General features: G+C 41.1%; 1 protein-coding gene across 1 annotated transcript in view; it reads left to right on the top strand.

Moving 5' to 3' along the window:
* The window catches only part of fig4a (FIG4 phosphoinositide 5-phosphatase a), a 59,925-nt gene that overhangs the window by 3,191 nt on the left and 34,477 nt on the right, over positions 1-22,257 (top strand). Inside the window, exons 4-13 of the mRNA XM_071532274.1 lie at positions 586-709; positions 4,778-4,934; positions 5,866-5,916; positions 7,592-7,782; positions 8,328-8,456; positions 10,737-10,837; positions 11,151-11,313; positions 15,040-15,137; positions 19,493-19,626; positions 20,193-20,309. Coding sequence (XP_071388375.1) covers positions 586-709; positions 4,778-4,934; positions 5,866-5,916; positions 7,592-7,782; positions 8,328-8,456; positions 10,737-10,837; positions 11,151-11,313; positions 15,040-15,137; positions 19,493-19,626; positions 20,193-20,309 — 1,265 coding nt within the window. The remainder of the gene's footprint in view (positions 1-585; positions 710-4,777; positions 4,935-5,865; positions 5,917-7,591; positions 7,783-8,327; positions 8,457-10,736; positions 10,838-11,150; positions 11,314-15,039; positions 15,138-19,492; positions 19,627-20,192; positions 20,310-22,257) is intronic.

Here is a 22,257-nt window from a genome sequence, read left to right on the forward strand (position 1 = left end):
GGTTCATATGCAAGGAACGCAGTGTCACATATAATGCCATATACTATATTCCTTTACAGTGTATTCTCTGGTAAGGTTCTCAATTGAATTAAGGTTTTACAGTGAATTGAATAACCCCACTAATTGCACAGTGGAGGTCATTTCACTGTGCAACAGTGAAAATACAGTCATATACAGTGAAATGCAAGTGAAGAAATAAAAATTAGGCAGTTACTGTTTATTCATGACAATTTTGCAGAAAGGTTTTACATAGCAGTTAATCTATCTTTGGCTTAATTGCCTTGCAGAAGATCAATCTAAATGCTTTCATAGAAAATTTGAGGGTATTGATGAAAAAGGGCTTGCAGTCTTTTCCTGATTATTCTACTAGAAAGGCTTCAGTTGTTCAAGTTTCAGTTGTTTTGAATTGTAAGGTATTAGTCCAAAGCTGGTCTCTCACAAGCAACAAAAAAACATGGTCATGCTCTGTTTTCTCCTTTCTTGTATAGTAAGGAAAAATGGGGTTTATGGAAACTATGTACATAAATACAGAAAGAGATTAGTGCTTACAGCTTTGTGCATTTGTATCTATGTGTGTGTTTGTAGCATGTGTACAGCCAGCAGGAGGTCAGGGAGTTGCTGGGGCGCCTGGACCTGGGCAACCGCACCAAGATCAGCCAGAAGGGCTCCTCAGGCCTGTCCAGGGCTGTGTCAGCCTACGGCATTGTAGGTAAGAAAGGCCCCTCCACCCTCTGGTCACTCTCCTCCTCACTGCTGTTGCTGTAGCGATAACCATACTGGGGCAAAATTATGGTCCTTGTCCATGACCTATATATACCATAAAGGTCTGAAGTAAAAGTTATAATGAGTTATAGTGTTCTCTAGCACCTCCTCTCCAGAGCCAGTTTGCTCTCTCATGGTATTAATCCTAGAGCTGTGAGTGTTTCCAGTGACTTGGGATGTATCTAAAGGAATTAACATGTATACGATTTTATTCCATTGTCAAATGCAGCTTTCTACCGGGACATGGTTATTACTTTCCCTTTCCACTGCTTTTTGATATGCAGCTTTGACCAGAGAGGGTTCTGTGGCAAATCAAGCACTTCTCAAAATGCACAAAATTAGACTAAATGAAACTATAACAATAGTGTTAAGCAGAGCTGTAACAATAATAGTCACATTTTCTGTAAGCGCTAGATTGTGTCCTCACAACAGATTTTGCAGCAGTATATTAATGGGACTCTCATACATTTAGTAATGTTCAAAAAGAGAAGGCTCGAAATGTAATTCCAAATCTGTTAATAAGTGCATAGATCTCAGGCTGCTCCCTTCTTTAATTGGGTCTCTGTGGAAATGAGCTTGGCAAACTAAAATGACATTGTAACACATTTTTTAGTCTTGTGATTGGTTTCTGGAAAGACAGACTAATCTCCCCAGTCACTGTGCTTTGGACTTTGCCCTACAGACCTAATTACTACTGTGTAATATCTCATAAGCCTAAACATTTGTAGTATCTGCCGTCTAGCACTTTCTTGGTCCAAGGCATGGCAGACAGTCTGCCCTCGTCTTCTCAATTCAGCCCCTTGTTTGAATGAGGAGAGAGAGTTTTCTCTCCATCTCTCCTTTTCCCTCAAGTGAGTTGTATGCTCTATATAAAAGCCAAGGTTGCTTTCAAAGGAGAACTCAGTTTCTGTAATTGGTGACCACTCGATTGCCCAGCTGCCTTATCCTGCACATCCACATCCTTTGATCATGTTCGTACCACAGTTCCCTGTATGGAAAGTAATTGGTGTGGCAGAACCGTGAATGTCACATATATCCTGCGTCAGCCCTGACCTACACACTGCGATGGTGGACATGATGCACACACCACACCTGGGTCAAAGAGTCAGACAGGTTGGGTTTTCTTCTTCAGGATAAGTCAGATCATGCCCGATAATTTGTCTGTCATAGAAACATACAGCGGTGAGAAAAACATTGCAAACCCTTTGGATTCACACATTAATTGCTTCTAAAACGTGTCTGATCTTCATCTAAGTCATAAAAATAGAGCAACACAATCTGCATTAAATACATAATACACCAACAATTGCGCAGGAGTATTTCCTACAGTAGTAGTTAGATGCTGTATGAGTTAAAGGAGAGTAACACTGAAGTCAAGAGTTTCTGCATCTTATTCTTATGGCATTAGACCATCCAATCAGTATTTATGAACATCAACAACTCTTTCACAAAGCCAGATAACAAAGAACCAAGACTGATGAAGAATCTATGATGTAATAGCATTTAAGGCTGATAGAGACTAAAGTATAGATTTGATGAGCTCATGCAAAATGTGTCCAAGCGTTTACTTCCAAATGAGCTTCATGTTGTCGGTACTGTCATCTGCTCCAGCCAGAAAATTGACCATATCACAAAAACATAAGAAACCTGGATACCACCACAGTGACCCTTTCCACTTTTTCCAATTCATCTTCAAATGTGAATGTGCGTATGTGTGTGTGTAGGGGAATATACATTTCCATTTCTTGCTAAGGGAAATACTAGTGAATGTTAACTAATATAGGCCAGGAGTAGATTAAATTCTCTAGTATTCCCCTTTATGTAAGTGTTATAATGGAATATTTTGAGGCTAAAATTCAGAGGTATCATCCTTGAAGATGGGTCGGTCACACTGACAAAGACAGATTCTGTCTGTGACATCTGTAAATGGCTAAATTGGATGCTTTTTCCACTGTACCTTAACATCATCTCCTTTCACAAGCAACTGTTTGGCAAAGTCACAGTGTCATACAGAATAAAAGAGTGATGTAGCCATGCAGAGTACAATATATCCAGAGCCCCTTTGCCTGTTATATAATGACTACCATTATTGGTGTATTAGTATATTTTTATTCATTTTCATCCAGCAGTTGTATCACCCTGGCCCATCTCTGGCAGTGAGAAATACAATGAACTAACTTGCAAATTATTTGTTATTCAGCAATGCATCAACTGAAAGGATATTAAGTGGGTCCTTGGGTGCTCTGAAAGTATAGTGTGTTCTCAGACAAGGCCATAGGTTTTGTGCTTAGTCGCCCTGTTTAGTTAGGCATTAAACAGGGTGAACAATGCCTGACGCCTGCAAATTTAGGTCAGCCAGCTTCCACTTAAATCCATCAGATGAATGCTATACCCCTATAGTGACCTCCAACCTACTGTCATTTTAAAGGGGAATTCACCTATGTTATTTCCTGTGCCCCTGGAAAGTTTAGTCAATACTTTTGAACATGTACCACTCTTTCCTAAAGCTAGAAACTGGAGGACTAACCCTTGAATGTGTGACTGGGATGTAAAATCTGGCACTGCCCCACAGACAGTAAATGGGGCGCTGACTTTGTTGATTTTTGTTTGTTCTTGCACCCAAATGGGGTTTAAATTCTAGTTCATGCCTGTTAGCAATGCTAGAATATAAACTTCATTTTGGTAACTCAACTTAGCATCTTATGGCTCCACAAAGTCAGTGCCCCATTCATTGTCTATGGAGCAGCCCCTGATTTTGCATCCCAGTGGCATCACAAGTTCAAGGGATGACTACATTGACTAAACTGTCCTTGGGAGCAGAAATGACAAATGTGAATTTTTAAATGGGCGGCATTCCCCTTTAAGCCCAGGTAGAGCCTTCTCTCATTACACACCTGGACAGAGTGACTCCTGAGTTATTTAGCAGAGTGGTCACTGAGCTCAGAGAAGCACACAACAAAATGCTAGACTGGAATGGAAAAACTGTGAAACAATCTGAATCTTACCATTTGTCTTTTAGTGTTATCAACCAGCACTGGTTGCAATGGAGCCTGTATAGTGTGTTAGACTCATAGATATTTTGTATTGTACTAACAGATAAAGGACCGCACATTTTACAAAAATGGATATTTAAGCATTTTTTATTGGATTAGTCTTAATCCTTGTCTTTGAGCTAACGTTATTGTTGTATACAGAATTGGTTGTTAATGGATGTATGGACTTACATCATATATGCGCCTACATTTGAGGCTTTGTATGTGAAAAGATGGCAGAGATAATGCAAACCTCATCCCTCTTGCTAATTGGGTAATACTAGGGTACTGGGGCATCCATGATGCTAACTAGTCCAAATGTGGGAGGGCTTCTGCAGTGCTGACTTTATTCAGCTGCAAAATTGCATCTATGACCCACAATTCAGCTGACAACAGATTAATCTTGGCGACAATATTATGAAAGCAGTATGTCTGGAAGGCTCACTTATGTAAGGTACTGGCCTTGATGAAGTGAATATTACTAATAATCAGACTATTATAAAAAAGACATGCAGACATCATCCATTATGCATTGAATGTCATAGATGAGAAAATGGTTTGTCAGAAGCTGAAAGCAAATCATTGAGTATATGTGCGTGATACTCGTTTCTGGGCCAGGTTTTAATTATGTAAGAGCAAAGAAATGGATTGGAGTGTATTGCTGGCATCCTAGCCAATATAGTGAAATGTCACCACTCACACTGTAGCCCACAAATTCACTTGTTCATTTGTTTGCATTTTCAAGGCCCCAGTCAGTACTCGGGCAGCTGAAAGGTTGACCTAAAAATTAAGTGCACCGAGTTTGTTCAGAAGTTATACGAGTTCTGGCACAGCAAAGTTTACTTAAAAGAAAGTGTTGTAGTGTGATTGACACATTATACACTGGGTTACTGTGTTAGATTACTGGATTATTGTTTGTTTTGGTAATTAATTTGATTGGTTTATCTTAATAGATTTTACATGATGTTTTTTTGTCTTGACAGGGTTTGTACGTTTCCTCGAGGGACACTACATCGTGTTGATCACCAAGCGCAGAAAGATGGCCGACATCGGTGGCCACTCCATCTACAAAATTGAAGACACAAGCATGATCTACATCCCCAATGACTCGGTCAGGGCCGCACACCCTGACGAGGCAAGGTACACTCTCTCTCTCCTTCTCTGCCTCCTCTTCACTCTCTCAAGCAATGTTGCCATTTAAGATCGTGTGGCCAGTCAAGTGTTTTCATCTCATGCAAATACACGCACACATACTCACTGGAACTGGCCAATATTGACAAAAAACTTCAATGTTGAGTACATGTTGACACAGTTTTACATGTCTTTCTTTGACTTCTCTGACTAGGAATTTTACACAGCACCAGAATACCTTGTTTAGGAATCTGCCTGAAAGACATTTCTAGCAAAGGTCTTATGATTTGGAACATACAGTAGTCAATATTGCAATTTCAAGTGTTTATGATTGATTGAGCCCCTGTCTCTCTCACACACACACACACACACACACACGTCCTCAAGAACAAGAACTTCATTCTCATATTGAGGCAGTAACTGACCCCTCGTCCACTCAACTTTGCCACTGCTGTATCATTAAGACAAGACAAGATTATACGATGAACCTTCATTGATCCCTGTGGGGAAAGTTGGTTGTTGCAGCAGCGAAGGTAATAGGATTGGCTGCTGCCGTTGGAGCGATTGATATCTCTACTGCTTCTATGATGGCTCCAATGTCTGACCCACAAACCCATTTACGTGTACCCGACTTGTCTGGGGGTTTTGACACAAGCAATGACTGCGAGCGAGCAATTTCATATTTCATTTGGTTGCGTATGCTTCAGTTGTAATTATTGTAGAAGTGGGAATCCTGCCCCTTCAAACAGTTTCCTCACTTGCCTTAAGCTTTCTCATTCGGGTGATAACCATAAAACTGTGAATCATAGATGTAGCAAAATGTCAACAATAGAGCACTCACATTGTTTGAGTACAAAGCTAAATGCCACTCCATCAGTCAAAAACATGTCTTCTTTGTTTCAATGTGAGTTTGACTGACTGAGTTCTGGCTCTCTCCCAGATATGTGCGGATCTTTCAGAACGTGGACCTATCCAGCAACTTCTACTTCAGGTAAGCCAGGCTAGTGATGTGCCCACCTTCCATGATGTGTCGCAGGAAGGAAGCGCGCTGAATGTTCTTTACTGAGCAAGAGTGCCTGCTCTTCAGTGTGTTGCACTTTCTTTTTGAGCAGAGACATTAGAGCTGCCCAGAATAGGAGTCTGACAGTCTGATTTCTAATTTGAGGTTAGTGAATGGAGGAGGAAGCCTGATTGGTCATGAACTCAACACGATGCCGGCCTCGTGCATGTGCATGTGTACAGTAGGTCTGCTGAAGGAGCTCAGATGAGGCCTAGTAACTTATGAGCGGCTTCATCTGTGTCTGACCTTCAGACTGCTGCTTTATTCCGTCTCGACAAGTGCGCCCTTGGTTGTCACGAGGAGTGCGCGCACAAGCTGCAAATTCATTGAACGTTGGGAATATTTCCATGACAATTTGTACAAAGGGAGCATTATCTCCATTAAGTCCAAATCTCTCTGTCTATCTGTCGCACACACAAACACAAAGTATCTCTACGGAGCAGCTCCAGATTTTACATCTAAATAACATGAGAGTTTCAAGTTCTCTGTGGTCCGGCTGTGGTAGAGTGTTGCTCATGTACACAAATATTGATTGGACTGTCATGAACCATAAGGATAAAATATTTGAATTTTTTAAATCAATTGCCATTTCCCTTTAGACTCCCAACTCTTTGGACACGGTTCCTATCAGTGATTTTTATTCTAGTAAATTGTAGCTGTACCGCTATAACAATGGGTCTAGTTAATTCTCTATTCTCTAATATTTATCCTTTCATCTAAGGACCAAAGGTCTGTTTTGAAGTAGAAATGGTTGCATAGTAACATCAATGTATGATTTATGACTCATCTCTTTCTGCAAGTGGTTGTAATCACAAAAGGGACGTGCAGAAAGACAAATACCATGGACAGATATTAAAGTTAGAGCTATTGCATTCAGAGTTGGTCCAGAGACCTGGTTTGTCACACACTGGTCATTCAGCCCTTGAATATACACACACTAACTAACTTATCCTGTCATGTTGGCCACTTTGTTCCCCCTAGCAGCATTTCAGATTTGACTGCTTTCCTTTTGTTAGCTGAAATAAGGAGAAAATGGCTCATTGTTTTTTATCTCCATCCACTCTGTATTTAAAAAAAATTAGACAGATGAGATTTTGGTCGGAATCAATTGACTATAATTATGGAAAAATATGGTCCAAGTCGAAAATGGCTGGAGTTATGCTTTAAGAGGAAAATTAAATTCTATACGTGTGTGCCAGCAAACTTCTGTTATAGTTTAATTTACCATTGTACTATTGAATTTCATTATGGTTTACATGACTTTAGAAATTCATTCTGTGCAGTATCTATTTACTAAAAGGGTGAAAAAGATATATTATTGTGAAATTTATGAATCTTAGCTCCCACAATCGTCCTCTCATATTCAGAAAGAACTACTCTGTCGATTCCATTTGTCACTACTTCTACTACTTTTTTTTATACCAAAAGGTCTCACTTCATGGTCACAATTCACAACCCTGTCTGACATGGATTATGGCTGATAGTTGCACTTTTACAATGTGCGTTGAAATCGTTTTTAGCTTGCTGTCTGTAGCTTGGCCAAATCATGAATGTGCTGTGAGACTGTACAGACTGTAATTTTTTACTGTTTTAAATGGCCCTGCAGCTATAGCTATGACCTGAGCCACTCGCTGCAGTACAACCTGACTCTGCTGCAGAGGCCCTGTGAACTGGGGTCAGCGGCGGCCTCCGCCGCCGAGGAAGAGGTGCACACACACAGCAAGCAGGACAGCTTCGACATCTTTGAGGACGAGGGGCTGCCCACGCAAGGTAAGGCGAAATTAACCCATAATCTCTGTTCTGCTATTCCTCAGGCTGGTGATTTTTTTAGATTTAAGTCAGAACTCTGAGAATAAAGTAAGAATTCTGAGTTTAAAATCAGAATTATGAGATTAACCTAAATAAATATTACCCGCCTTTACTGATTTTATTCTCAGAATTCTGACTTTAAACTCAGAATTCTGAGATTAACTCAAATAAAATTTGACAAACAAATTTCCCTTCAGGGACAATAAAAGTATTGAAATTAAAGTATTGAAATTGAAATGTTTCAGATGTGGACCTAATCCTCTTCCGTACGTATTAAATATTTAGTTACACAAAGAAAAAAAAGTTTTCTATCTTCATTAAAGACCAGTCCAAAAGAGGTAGGGATCCAACAACACAAGCATAATACCACTTACAACTTACTGCTGTGTCTGAATATGCTCTTATTCAGCAGCCTGCGTCACATCAGCTGAGCTTCCTTTTCCATTTGTTACTATCTAACCGATAATTTGGTCTAATCCCAGTTCAGTAAAATGATCCGGAGGGTTTTATGTGTTCCTGCTCTTCCGCCACAGTGGTCTACGGCCTGCAGAACGAGCCGTACTTCAAGTACGTGTGGAACGGGAAGCTGCTGGAACGGGTCAAGGACATAGTGCATCACGATTGGCTCATGTACATTATCCACGGCTTCTGTGGCCAGTCCAGTATCCTTTTGTCACGTTCGCGTGAGTTTGGATTGAGCATTGCAAGATTGTGTGTCTGTTGCTTTTATGTGTGTTTGCGTGTTCTTGGTGAGTACATGTGCTTGCTGACTTTTTCTTTTGTTTGCATCAGCAACTTGTTTTTTTTAAAGAATGTACACTACCAGTCAAAAGTTTGGACACACCACATTTTCTTTATTTTTACAAATTTTTACTAACTAGTGCAGTGCCCGTTCAAAACATGCCTGTTCGGAACGGGCCGATTGCTTGGCCTCCAGTATTGCTGCTTGCAGCTTTCTCGAGAACCGCTCATCCAAACAACTTCAGACTCGACACTGCATGTCCTTGGGTTCCCAGCAATATACCCGCCAAGTGTAAAGTAGATCGGACGAACTGTTCTCGAGATATGCAAAGGACACACATATAGACAGAGATTATTTGCTTTATAGTATGATAAATGGAATTATGCAGTGACCAAAAAAGTGTTAAACAAATCAAAACTATCTCATATTTTAGATTCTTTAAAGTAGCCGCCCTTTGCCTTGATGGAAAGGCAAAGGCTTTGGAAAGAAATTCATACATAGGCATCAACTTCACAACTATTTATATTTGTTATATTATAGAAACAAATTTAAAGCATTTAAGCATAAGCCTTTAGGTCAAAGTGGCTGTAAGATAATGAAAAACATAGTACATTCAGTCAGATGTGTCCAAACATTTGACTGGTAGTGTACTTATTGGGATTTGAATGGACAAAACAGACAAACTGATAAACGTAAACTTTACTGTGTTTTCTGAGTATCTTGCAAAGCGCTATATAAATATAATGTATTTTTATTAAATGCAGAGAAACGAACAACCTTCATAAGGCATTAAAGATCAGACCGAACAGATCAGAACACAACTGGATGTCTCATGCTCTCATCCTCTGTCTGCAGTGCACTCCCCCTCATCTCTTAACATCAACTCACTTGTTGAAATGTGTTTGGCCTCCAGTGAAACACGTGGAACACACGGCGAGCGAGCGAGCGTGCCACTCACCCCAAAACAGACGCAGCAGCGGTTTGTGTACATTTTCAGGGCCGTAGGAAAACAAGTATGGTGGCAATTAAGAAATGGTTATCAGGTATGTAAACACTAGCGCTTGCATAATCTCTCCATCTGTTAACTGGAGGAAAAAAAACCCAACATTGTGCATATTTGATTAGATGAGCTAGATAGTTGCTCTGTTTGGATGGAAGATACAAGAAAGGGTGTGTGTGAGTGCACATGCACCTGCACCTGCCTGTTACCCCATGGCCATGCGATCTGTCCATGTTTTTTTGGGGGGTTTTTTTCTTCGTTTTTGACTTTTGACTCGACCCAGACTGCATATCAGCGATTTATATAAAGCTTTACATGACTAATTTCCTCAAAATTCTTTGAGACGCTTTTGTAGTATTGATGTATCGGTTGCTCCTGCAGAGCTGCTCGGGGCATGGATAGAGCCGAGTAAACAGTCTCATTTATTATGGTAAAAGGCTGCCTTGGGTTACCCATTGTAAAGGTTTCAATCATTTTCCATCAAGTTTCACCTCCATAAATCACACCAAACAGGGAGAAATGTGTTGGCTTTTTGCTTTTCAGTCCAAAAAGTTACTCAATGACATTTTCTCAGTAATTAAAAACAAAAGTATTAATGAATTAATACATATGCCGGCTGTTGTGTTATTGTCTTTGCCTAATGCCGGAGTGTTGCACAGTGAAATGGAGCAGACTGAGCTGGTGCTGTTTACAGTCAACAGTGTCATCTCTCTTATCAGGCAGCATGCTACCATACTGGCATTGTGTGGGCGTTTTGAATTTAGACAATTCCTGGAAGCTATTTGGCTTTCAGGGCTGTTTTCTGAGAGAGTGGCTGGTGCTGGGTGCAATATGGGAACAACTGACGGATGGGGCAAAACCAGAAATTTGTAGTTATTATGGACAGATAATAAGGAGAACGTGAAGAAGGAGCCATATGGTAAAAAAAAAACAAGACCAAAAAAGAATGATGAATGACAGAATGATTATAAATGAAAGGTGGAAAAGAAGCTATCAAGTGCTGTGGGGGAAAAACAGATGGGAGACAATGAGAGATCATTGCCAGGATTGAAAATAACAGAGAGGGAGATAACAAAAAAACAGGAAAATATGTACTGTAGAACTGTGATCTGTGTCTGTGTGTGTGTGTCCGAGCATGCGCTTGTGTAACGCCTTGTGTGAGTGGTGTATTAGTATTCCTCCTTTACCTACCGACTACAGAGCTTCTGATCTATGGCCGACCGGTTCACATCACCCTCATCGCCAGGCGCTCCAGCAAATTTGCCGGGACCCGCTTCCTCAAAAGAGGAGCCAACTGCGAGGTACAACGGTTGCCAAGACAACCGGGAAGAATAGATAGTGGAGGCAGGGGTGAGAGGCACCGGGATGATTGAGATGAGTCAGGCTGGTTGCAGGGGGTTAATTTGACCCGCTGCTTCTGCCTTGCGTGCGTGTGGGTGTGTGTGTGGGGAGAGAGGGGAAGTTACTTTAAGAAAAACATAGATTTGACCCTCTTTCTGTTTGCACTTCTATACTGAGATTGGGTTGGATTTCAGTTTTCACAAATTCCTGCTTTACTTTACATTGGCAAAAAGTAAAAAAAAATCCAGAAATCCTGTTTTCTGTTGTCTCTAGGGGGACGTGGCCAATGAGGTGGAGACGGAGCAGATCATCCATGACGCCTCAGTTATGTCATTCACGGCGGGTAGTTACTCCTCCTACGTCCAGGTGCGAGGCTCGGTCCCGCTCTACTGGTCCCAGGACATCTCCACCATGATGCCCAAACCCCCAATACGATGTAAGACCGCTGCTACACACCAGATGTCTTCCTCGTTTTATACGTCAACGGCTCATTTGTTGTACAATATCAGGATAGTCTGGTCCAGATATGAAAGATTATGCAATATATATTACATTAGGGCCTACAGTAAATGTAATAGCCTAAAATCTCTATCCATTTGCTAAGGAAAAGGTAGAGATTTTGGCAAGGCAGCCCAGGTTTTGAGGGGAATTTGTTTGGCATGGACCTTTTCTCTAAACCACTTGCCCTTGCAGAGAAGGTCAGAGGGGCTTACTTGCTGCCATGTCAGGAAATGGAAAAGAAATCATCCACCGAATGGCATATGTGGATGTGCTGAAGTGGAATCCAGCCTCTGTTAAACTCAAGTTCTTACAGTAGATTTCCATCAAGAGACAGGTTTCTCTCAGTCGCTAGTTCTACAAAACCAATCCTGTTTAATTCTGCTGAACAGTTGCGGACTGAAGTTGTTTTTATTTTAATCTACCTAGGCAAGGTGATATTCCTATATGCATAACAAATACAAAAAACGGCCATATCTTCTGGTAAAGCTTAAATCCAGTATAGAGAATGGCTACCATGATCTGTTTTTTCACTAGTTATCATAGATAATGCTCAATATATTCATTCTTACAGTATATATAATATATGTGTATGTATATATATATATATATATATATATATATACACACACACATATATAACAGTTAATTCTAGCAGCTGTTCAGGACAAGAAACATCTTTGTAATGAGAGAATAGTGTAAGCAGAATAAATGCATTAAAAATCACAGTGTGGCTTTGCTTCAGGGCCGTCCTTCTCAAGCACTGGGACAAAGATGAAAAAGAGAAAGGTGAATCCAGGACGCCCCCCCTCTCGGTTCCATTCTTTGTATCCATTCTTCTGTCGCATTATGAGTCCAATGGGATAAAAATGCAAAAGCAGGACAGGAGGCGATCAGGTCCCTGAGACTGACATTGGAGACGGCTCTGTGTGTGCATGAGCGTTTGTGTGAGTGTGTGTGTGAGTTTGCCCCTGAGCTAGGGCTGGGCAATATATCAATATTTTATCGATATCGTGATATGAGACTAGATATTGTCTTAGATTTTGGATATCGTAATATCGTGATATGACATAAGTGTTGTCTTTTCCTGGTTTTTACAGTAAAGTGATGTAATTTTCTGAACTTACCAGACTGTTCTAGCTGTTCTATTATTTGCCTTTACCCACTTAGTCATTATATCCACATCACTGATGATTATTTATCAAAAATCTCATTGTGTAAATATTTTGTGAAAGCACCAATAGTCATCGCTACAATATTATCGCAATATCGATATCGAGGTATTTGGTCAAAAATATTGAGATATTTGATTTTATCCATATCGCCCAGCCCTACTTACAACTGAACATTTAACCCACTTTGTAGAAAATACCGAGATATATATCGTGTATCGCCATTCAGCCTAAAAATACCGAGATTTTATCGCCCAGCCCTACCCTGAGCGCGCACGCTGGCATGTGTGCATGTATGTGTACGGGGACTGTATTAAATCATCTTATCGTTCCTTTCCCCCGTTTGCCCTTTAATTCATCCTTGGATGACATTTACCTGCGTGAGGTAGAGACACAGAGCGTGTCACTAAAATCCCTGTGCGGATCAACTTACCTCATCATCCTGCTCCCAGTTTGCCGCTTTTAAGTCAGTCCTTATCTGACATTTGCCAAATCGTCCCCAATGCTTACACAAGCAAGCATTTTTGTGTGTGTGTGTGTGTGTGTGTGTGTGTGTGTGTGTGTGTGTGTGTGTGTGTGTGTGTGTGTGTGTGTGTGTGTGTGTGTGTGTGTGTGTGTGTGTGTGTGTGTGTGTGTGTGTGTGTGTGTGTGTGTGTGTGTGTGTGTGTGTGAATGTATAGGTTGGCATCATGTTATGTCTCTGGTAACTCAAGTTTATTCCTGAATAGCTCCTCTTTCAGCTGCCACGTTTGCTTCCATTGAAGTTCCGTTATTTCAATTATCATTCCACCGATACTAATTTGAGCAGATAAAGAAAAAGAAACAAGGAGAAAAGAAAAATCATATTAAGTTTACTTGTCCTCTCTAGAGTTCACAGTAGTGTCTTGGACTACATTGCGGTGTCTTTCTGCTTCAAGTGGTGATTTAACAGCCTATATCTACAGTAACACCATAACCTTTTTACATGTCTGCCTTTGTGCTCTCTGTCCACAGCTTTGAATATTGTGAAAATGACTGTAGTCCTCATCGATTCACAGCTAGGCACACCTAAAAGCTGACAAATCATCCAGCTATGTTCAAGTCCATCTAAATATTTGTGTGTCTGCGTAGAGTGACATCCATTAGACAAATCTAGGTCAGTGACACGGTTAAGAGACAATGTGAGCCCAGTGCCTGTGCATGCAGAATACAGTAGACCATATCACACCATGCCTCTGCCTTGCCCTTATCTCTGCCAAGACTCACTGCTACACAAGTATGCACTGTCTTTATGATTGCCCTAAAGTATGTGAATGTCTGGGTTGTGAAGGAGATGACCTTACTTAATGGCCTGACTTCATTCCCTACCCAGAGTGCAATAAGAATGTCATGGACTCTCATCTCCTAAGTCTAAGCAGAGGAATGACGGACAAAATGCAGTGCAAATAAGAAATGATAGAGGAGTGAAGTCGAGAAGTGTGTGTTGTTGTTGAGCTGGCATTTGTGTTAGTGGTGCGGGTCGAGAGTTGTCGGCGAGCAATTGTGCGAGATGAACCGTGTCGTGATCTGACCCATTTCCTCTGAGCCGTCCTTTGGTTGTTTACTGGTCCAATTCAGTGGCAGGCTGCAGGTGTGGGGCTCCGCATGAGCAGCCAATGGAGACGTTAACTAAGACTGTAAAATAAAGAATGAACAGATGAAAGAAAAAAATTGAGAGAATGCATGAAACGGTGAACAACAAGCTGCGGCTGTGGTCAAAAGTAAATTGGCTTGCTGAGTGTGGCATTGTACTGCACAGCCCAGTACAACACTTTTATTTGGCCATTCATGTTGGCCTTATGAAACAGACTGACCCTATTAAAACAAGTTACGTCGCCTCGTCTCTTTGGCTCGGTCTCGGTTTAAGGGCAGAACCTTGAGTTTTCAGAAGGCGCATGAAATGAATGAAAGCTCATTTTGCCATGTGGCAGAGTAAACTTTTTGTCCCCCCAAGGTGAAATCGGGTGAGGGACAATGGATCGAGCCCGGTCCGTCAGTTTGTTCATTTGCACAATATATCAGACGCTACTGATCAGATTTTGACAAAACTCTGGGGAATGATGCGTGTCATCATTCATCATAATTGTGTGTACGTCACAGTATCTCTGACGCCACTGATCCTATTTTCACGAAACATAAAGGAATGATTACCTGGTGTCTAGCCCCCATGAATCGCAGTCTTTATCTTTACTTTTTCAAATTCATGGGGGCTAGACACCAGGCAAAAGGAATGATGCGTGTCATTGCTCCATTCTGGCATTTTAAATATTGCAAGGTTTGCTATTGCTAGGTTTTTTTACTGTTTGGATTTTGCAGAAACTTGGGGGAATGATGCATCTCACCACTGTGTTTTCACATTTTCAGAATTACACTGATTAGTCCAAAGGGAGACACTACATCATTTGTCTTAACATGAGATACTTTTAATGCCTTAAACATGAATTCAGACAACATCAATTTAACTTCTCTTTCAGTGGACCAAGCTGACCCGTATGCCCATGTAGCTGCCCTCCATTTTGACCAGATGCTGCAGCGATTTGGCTCACCCATTATCATCCTCAACCTGGTCAAGGTAATAGACACACACACACACACACACACACACTTAAGTGCACAACTTCCTTTTTCCTGAACAGGTATAATGACAGTAAAATGCAATGATTCAAGGTTAAAAACATAGAAACCATATAACAGTGACAATTGCATTGAAATTATATTTTTTATAGGGGATTTGCTCTACATGGATAGTACATGCTACTGCCTGACATGCCACTGGCTGCCATACAGTGCACAGCAGGTTATAGTACGAATTCTCAGAAATGCACATGTAACAGAGGCAAGACAGGTATCTGTGCAAAGCACCTGTTACATTGGCATTCAGAGAGGTATTTAAGCACACAGGGTCTGTCCTAGACCTTATCCCACTACATGAGCCATTAATGCCAAAAGCAGTTTATGACCATGTGATTTGAAACTGTCCATAATGCAGACATTGTTTCTGGGACTGGAAAATCATGGCTTAACCTTCTAAAATCACAGTCAACTTGTTAACTTTCTTTGTGGCTTATTTTGACCTGCCAGAAGGTAGTCATTCCTTTTGAGAGTTATTTTGGAAACATAATGTGTTCTGCTTGTCATATATTCTTTAGTTTGACATATATGGAGTTCCTTTACACACATGCACTATCATTATTTACATGCACTAGTGCAGTGCCCGTTCAAAACATGCCTGTTCGGAACAGGCCAATTGCTTGGCCTCCAGTATTGCTGCTTGCAGCTTTCTCGAGAACCACTCATCCAAACAACTTCACACTCGACACTGCACGTCCTTGGGTCCCCAGCAATACACCCGCCAAGTGTGAAGTACATCAGACAAACGGTTCTGGAGATATGCAAAGGACACACATACAGACAGAGACATAAAGGAAGGTTGGCCTTATAAATGTTGAAAAGGTAGTAAACTGGGGTGCTTCAGCTGTTGATCTCCAGTTAACTTGTGTAAACTTCGAGTTGTCTAACATTTACATGGAAGAAACTGCATACTGTTAATTAGGTCAGGACATGAACATAAAGTTTTCCTTATCAGTTAGGACTGATTTCTTAGTAAGAGCAATGGATGGCAACCATAGCTGTCCCCCCCGGAAAATTATCACTCAAGGAAGCAAGAAAAGATGACAGAGGAAGAATATTTAATTGAGGAATTGTTTTCAGGGAAATTTTATGCTGCGGCTCCTTAACCCTGCATTAAGATGTGCTTCTCAGAGCTAGTGTTATGTAAGTTATGTGGATCTTTGCTAAGAACCTGAGTTACGCCCATGTTGTTCAAATGTGTTTGGGTGAAATATGCTGGGCATGTGGAATCACTCAACAAGTAGTTACGTGATGCGGTGGGATGCAGTTGTGCAATTGGCCAGGGTCTAGAATGGTATCGGGCTTCTCCTGGTGGGTGGCAATTACCAGCTGCTGAAACTCTACCTTGAATATCGATCTCCCTCGACATTACTCCCAAAACACACAAACACAGACATACACACCAATGATGAAAGATAACACGCATCACTGCTCACAAACACACACACACACGCACGCACGCACACACACACACACACACAGACTGACCTGCAGACCTGCTGTTTCTCCACCTCTCCCTCATCTAGACTTTGTCTGTTCACGTAACGTTGTAAAAGCAAAGTGCTTTCAGTGATCTTGCCTTTACACATGAACATGGACATGCAGCCATCATTGGCCCAAATACACAATCTAAAGTTAGTGGTATGATTTTACATGTTTTTTGTGACAATTAATCCTTTTTTTCCTTGTATACCAGGAAAAAGCAACTACAACATGGCCTTCTCTGAGAGATTTTGAAATCTCTGAGAGACTATGGGGAAAAATAAAATTCTTATATAGGCCAAGGTTGCACACACTAAAAGATGACTATAAATGCGTTTTATGCATTTAAAAAAATATTGAAACCTTTTTAGGTCTTGAGCGCAGTGTGTATTGTTTGTTTTTTGCTAAATAATATTCTTAGACTGGCTCTTACTTAGTTCAGACGGTGTTGTATTCCACTTCCTTGACTGTGAAAAATGCTATTGACAGCAGCATTAATGACAGTAATGATAAAACATTTTAAATGTATAAATAAAGCTTCAAGCAAACTGTTCATCCAAGTGCTTTTCTTTGACACTACTGAAATAATTAATTCTATTGCAAAAAAGATAGTGAAGAAAACTGATAATTCTACGTCAAATCCACATCAAATACTGTATGTTGATTTTTCACCCACAACCCCACATGTGCACCGCAGATGGACATTTTTTTTTCATTTCAACCAGTGATCCAGTGGTAGTTTCTGCATTGGCTTCTGCACACATGCCATACGCTCTGTGTAGCTTGGGTTTCATGCTCACGTTGTCACTCACAAAGGGAGCTGCAAGACGAGGGACCAATCGCAGACCTCAGCGGTCCACACAAGCTCCAGCCATGTGATACTAGTATACTATGGGGAGTAAGGGAGGGGACCCCCTGCTTATACTCCCTCTCTCTTATCCCAGAGAGATGGAGAGAGGACGGAAAATTGCAACTGACCATAAAATCATGATAGTCCTTGCCGTCGTGGGAGTGATTGAGGTTGGGGTGGCCATGTCAGATGTGGGACGGGTGCATGGTTTTGACTTGAGTTCATGCATGTTTCTGGGCGTGTACGTAGAGAAAGAGAGACTGAGAGCGCACATGGCCAAGCACGTGTCCACACTTTTATCCCTTGTCCAACCAGCTCGCTTAATTAAGGTGCTGTTCTTTTCGACCATCGGAAATGACTTTCACACATCACACCTAGACATGCCCCTCTGTGTGTGTGTGTGTGTGTGTGTGTGTGTGTGTGTGTGTGTGTGTGTGCGCCTGTGTGTGTGTGTGTGTGTGTGTGTGCATGCTGTCATTCATGATCTGTGACTGCAAGCTTGTGCGCATAACGTGCGCTTGCTATGCTGAGTATTGTGTTCACACGGTGCATGAAACAAACACGTGGATATTAGGAATGATGCCCATTTGCCTTACAATACATGTTGGCTTATACCTGTACAGTGTATGTGTGCTTGTGTGAGTATATGTGCATATGTTAGCTATAAATGGTGTGTGTCTGTATTGTCTTTTTTTCTTTCTCAAAACTTTTTGTTGATTTTGCACCAGTATTGTAGATAACAAACAGTGACATATCCAAGACGTATGAGTGAACTGGTTTCTGATTTGACAGACAAGACATATAAGCGTCTGTATCGTCTTTTGTGCATGTACTTACGAGGCCCTGTGTGTGTGTGCACTAGGCTGTGGGAGATGTGCTGTGCTGAATGGGTGATTAAAAGCACTGGTAATTTGACTGGTTGCTGTGCCGCAGCTGGACATGCTGACTGGGAGTGTGAGCTGCTAAATGATGCATCCAAGCTGATTATCACCCAGTGTGATCGCTCCACTGTCTCTTTAGTCGGAATGAAAGGAAGTGCAGTGAGGGATGCAGGGGTACATGGAGAAACAACAGAATAGATATGTAATGACAGAGCGACTATAGGTCACAGAGAAAGACTGTGTGTGTGTGTGTGTACGTGCTTGTGTGTGTCTGTGTGCGATTGTTTACATGTGATGTGTCCAACTAGATGCTAGCAAGCAAGTAGGGACACCCCATGAAATATTTCAGTTAGGAGAGTTCCACATTAATTCAACACTTCATGTAACCAAGCCTATAGCCATCTGTTGTGAGGAGATGCAGAAGATGCACTCCTCAGACTGGGGTCAAATAGAATTTGCAAATAATTTTCAGCATTTGTTTTAATTCGAATGAAATATGTGGTAAACTCCTGATGTGGAGTTTACCACATCAGGACAATTCGGATAGTGTGAGAAGTGGACTGGATTGATTCAAATCATGAGATGTCTTATTTTTTTCTTTTATTGCTCTATATTATTTGAGCCAGGACTAATGGATTTGATGAAGATGTCATGGTGAAGATGGATGGGCTGCTTGATTAGTCAACATCCTTGATGAACACACACACATATAGAAACACAGAGAGGCACCTGACATGCTGGATTGCGAGTGACTCACTCGATGTGTCCACTGTTTGAAAATAGACCTCTCTGAGGGTCATCTTTATTTTCTCTCGCAGTGGAGAAGACTTGGATCAGACTGAGTGGGCCTTGGTGAATGCATCAAAGAAAACGAGCAACTCTGTCACGTGTTTGACTGTGTCTTCTTGTATCCTCATCGCAGCCTTTTGAGCAGCTATTATCTTATTAGAATTTTATATGCACATATTCAACGTGATCCACAATAATCCTCAACAATAATCCATGACTATTCACGCTCTCCTTGTTCTCTGACAATAGAACAGACGTCATACATGTGATACGTGTCTCTGTGTTGTGCTGCAGAAACGGGAGAAAAGGAAACATGAGAAGATTCTGAGTGAGGAGCTCTACCCAGCTGTGACCAACCTAAATCAGTTCCTGCCTCCAGACCACTGCATCGACTACATTGCCTGGGACATGGCCCGCTACACCAAGAGGTAGAAGCAGCAGACGTGCTGGCCTTGTTAGCTTAAATGTGTTACACTTGTACAACTATAAGTGCAACTGAGAATCAGGTTTGTCAGTGTAGTATTGTGGCCATCAAAAGGTCAAACACGCGGAAGAAATAAATCCTGCATCCTGCTGTTACGCAGTACCATATAAGATGCTCCAGCAGGACTGAAATGCTAATAAATAAATGTATTTTGTGCTGAGAAAGAGTGAAGCGTGAGATTTTCTTGATTGAGTTTGATTTGATGCAACCTTTCCCTAAGAAATTTGAATAAGCGTATTACAATTGGTCGCAAAATAATACATCAGCATTGTAGCTGCAGCAGCTATTAAAACACAAAAAATTGCACTAATTTGCCTAATATTAATATAACCTTCATCTAAAGAATTTTCTCTGGTGCTGAATTAAGATGATTGATGACCTCTCTCTCTCTCTCTCTCTCTCTCTCTCTCTCTCTCTCTCTCTCTCTCTCTCTCTCTCTCTCTCTCTCTCTCTCTCTCTCTCTCTCTCTCTCTCTCTCTCTCTCTCTCTCTCTCTCTCTCTCTCTCTCAGTAAGTTGTGCAACGTGCTGGACCGTCTGGGTATGATAGCGGAGAACGTGGTCAAGCGGACGGGTTTCTTCATTAATCGCTCCGACTTCTACTGTCACACCCTGAGACCAGATGACAGGTGAGCCCTTTCTTGCCATACGTTGACCCTGATGCACCCCGCACACACACATCGCCTCTGCATCTTTTGCTGTATGTCAGTCAGATGACGTGTTCTCAAGACAAACACACATTTGCATTGTTGCATTACACTTCCATATAAACCAAACCACCAAGTAGAAGATCACCAATTTGCTCATGAGTAACATCTGTCAAGGATATGGAATTCATCAAGACAGCTGTTTAAATTATTATAGGCTACACTGGGTTCAATGAGGGAAGATAAACAGTTAAAGCAGGATAAAATGTGATATATACAAGGGCTGAAAGATATTGACAAAAAATCTAATTGTGATTATTTGACAGAATATTGCAATATCGATTTAAAGTGTGATTCATATCTTGTCAGATATTTTTTTTCAACTTAAAAAAAAAAAATAGATGCCAGTGTGCAGGATTTACTAAGTTTGAGTATGATATGAAAGGTTTTCACCAATATACTTGATTCATGGACCAAAGATTACCTGCAGCATTAAAATACCAAGTTCAGAAATCCTCTCTCTTAAGCAATTAATTGCAGCCTCTGCAATTTGGAAATTACAGAAGTTCTTATAGCGATTAAGATTTTTTTGGGAATAATTGCTCTCATAAATATAAGCAAACCTGTTCTAACCAGAAGCATGTGTTAGACCACACCACCATCTTTCCTGACCCTTTTTCTAAAAGCCCTTGAGAGGGCGTATTATCCATGTTTGGATTCATACATATTCAGAATCACAGATTTATCGACAGCGCCTAATTTAACAATTGCCCACAGATGTGAATTCCTAATAGAGATTGTGTCTGAGTTGCGTCGCAGAGGGTTTTCTGCTAACTGGCTGAGTGGATGGCTTTCCATGTACTTAACGCATGGCTCTCCCCTACGTCTGCCCGTCTTAATCACTTACACTGAACATTACCATGCAGTTACATAACTGAACGACCATGCTATAGCCTGCATTTATTACCATTTATGTTGCATTACCCAACGCCATCCCACGGTCTCATTAATACGATTATACAGTCTCTCTCTTACCTTCTCTCTCACGCACACTTGCATGTGCACACACCAGACACTCATATGTTCATATGCATTTCATATACGGCTGCTTTAATGATTATGCTACCTGCAGCCTTCAGCGTAAGCTCAAATGAATCTTGGCTCATGGACAATGGAGGCGATCAGCGAGATTGTTACGCTGTCTTTCCCTGATAATACTGCTCAAGCTTAATGTTCTCTCCGGTCCTGTCCATCTGTCTTCTCTCACTTGTCCTCTACTTGATACTTTGACATAGATTCCCTGCCCACCCTGGCTGGTCTCCTCTATCAGGTCACTGAGTCCATGCCGCGCCGAGATGCGCTCTCCCTTACAACCAAGCCTCTGTCCTTCAACAACCATTTTATTTGTTTTCAGCTTTCAGCTTCCCTTCCAAAAACCCAAGGTTCCTTGCACGGTGATTTCTCACCTCGGCTGTTTTCTCGTCAGGCTGCTGTTGTTTGGAGAGCGGTTTAAAAAGAAAGCGATGATTAGAGAGAAGTGTACTGCATGGGGTTTTCTGAAACTTCTGGAAAGGAAGAGAGAAGGCAGACAAAGGCTCAAGGAACTTGTCCTTGCACATCCTCTTAAACAATGTCTTACATTACCGAGTAACAACTGACAACCTGCTCAATATGATAATTTCAAAGAATATAATAAAAGCAAATGAAACTTATGTAATTTTTGCCTTGTTATATAATTTATACCTTGGATAATAATAGGGATAATTTTAGATTTTGATATATCAAAGAAATGGGAGAAAATGGCAGATTTTTACATCAAGATGTTTTTATTTTTATTTTATATCTTTGGCTTGGATATGGCCCTAAACACACAAATTGTGCATAAGAACCATTTCTAAATAATTTCCCATGTTCCTGGTTCTCTGTTGTG

This window comes from Centroberyx affinis, unplaced genomic scaffold (genome assembly GCF_046629955.1).
Source record: "Centroberyx affinis isolate AG114_WGS23_722 - 3 ecotype Tasmania unplaced genomic scaffold, CSIRO-AGI_Caff_v1 ptg002183l_1, whole genome shotgun sequence".
Taxonomy (NCBI): domain Eukaryota; kingdom Metazoa; phylum Chordata; class Actinopteri; order Beryciformes; family Berycidae; genus Centroberyx; species Centroberyx affinis.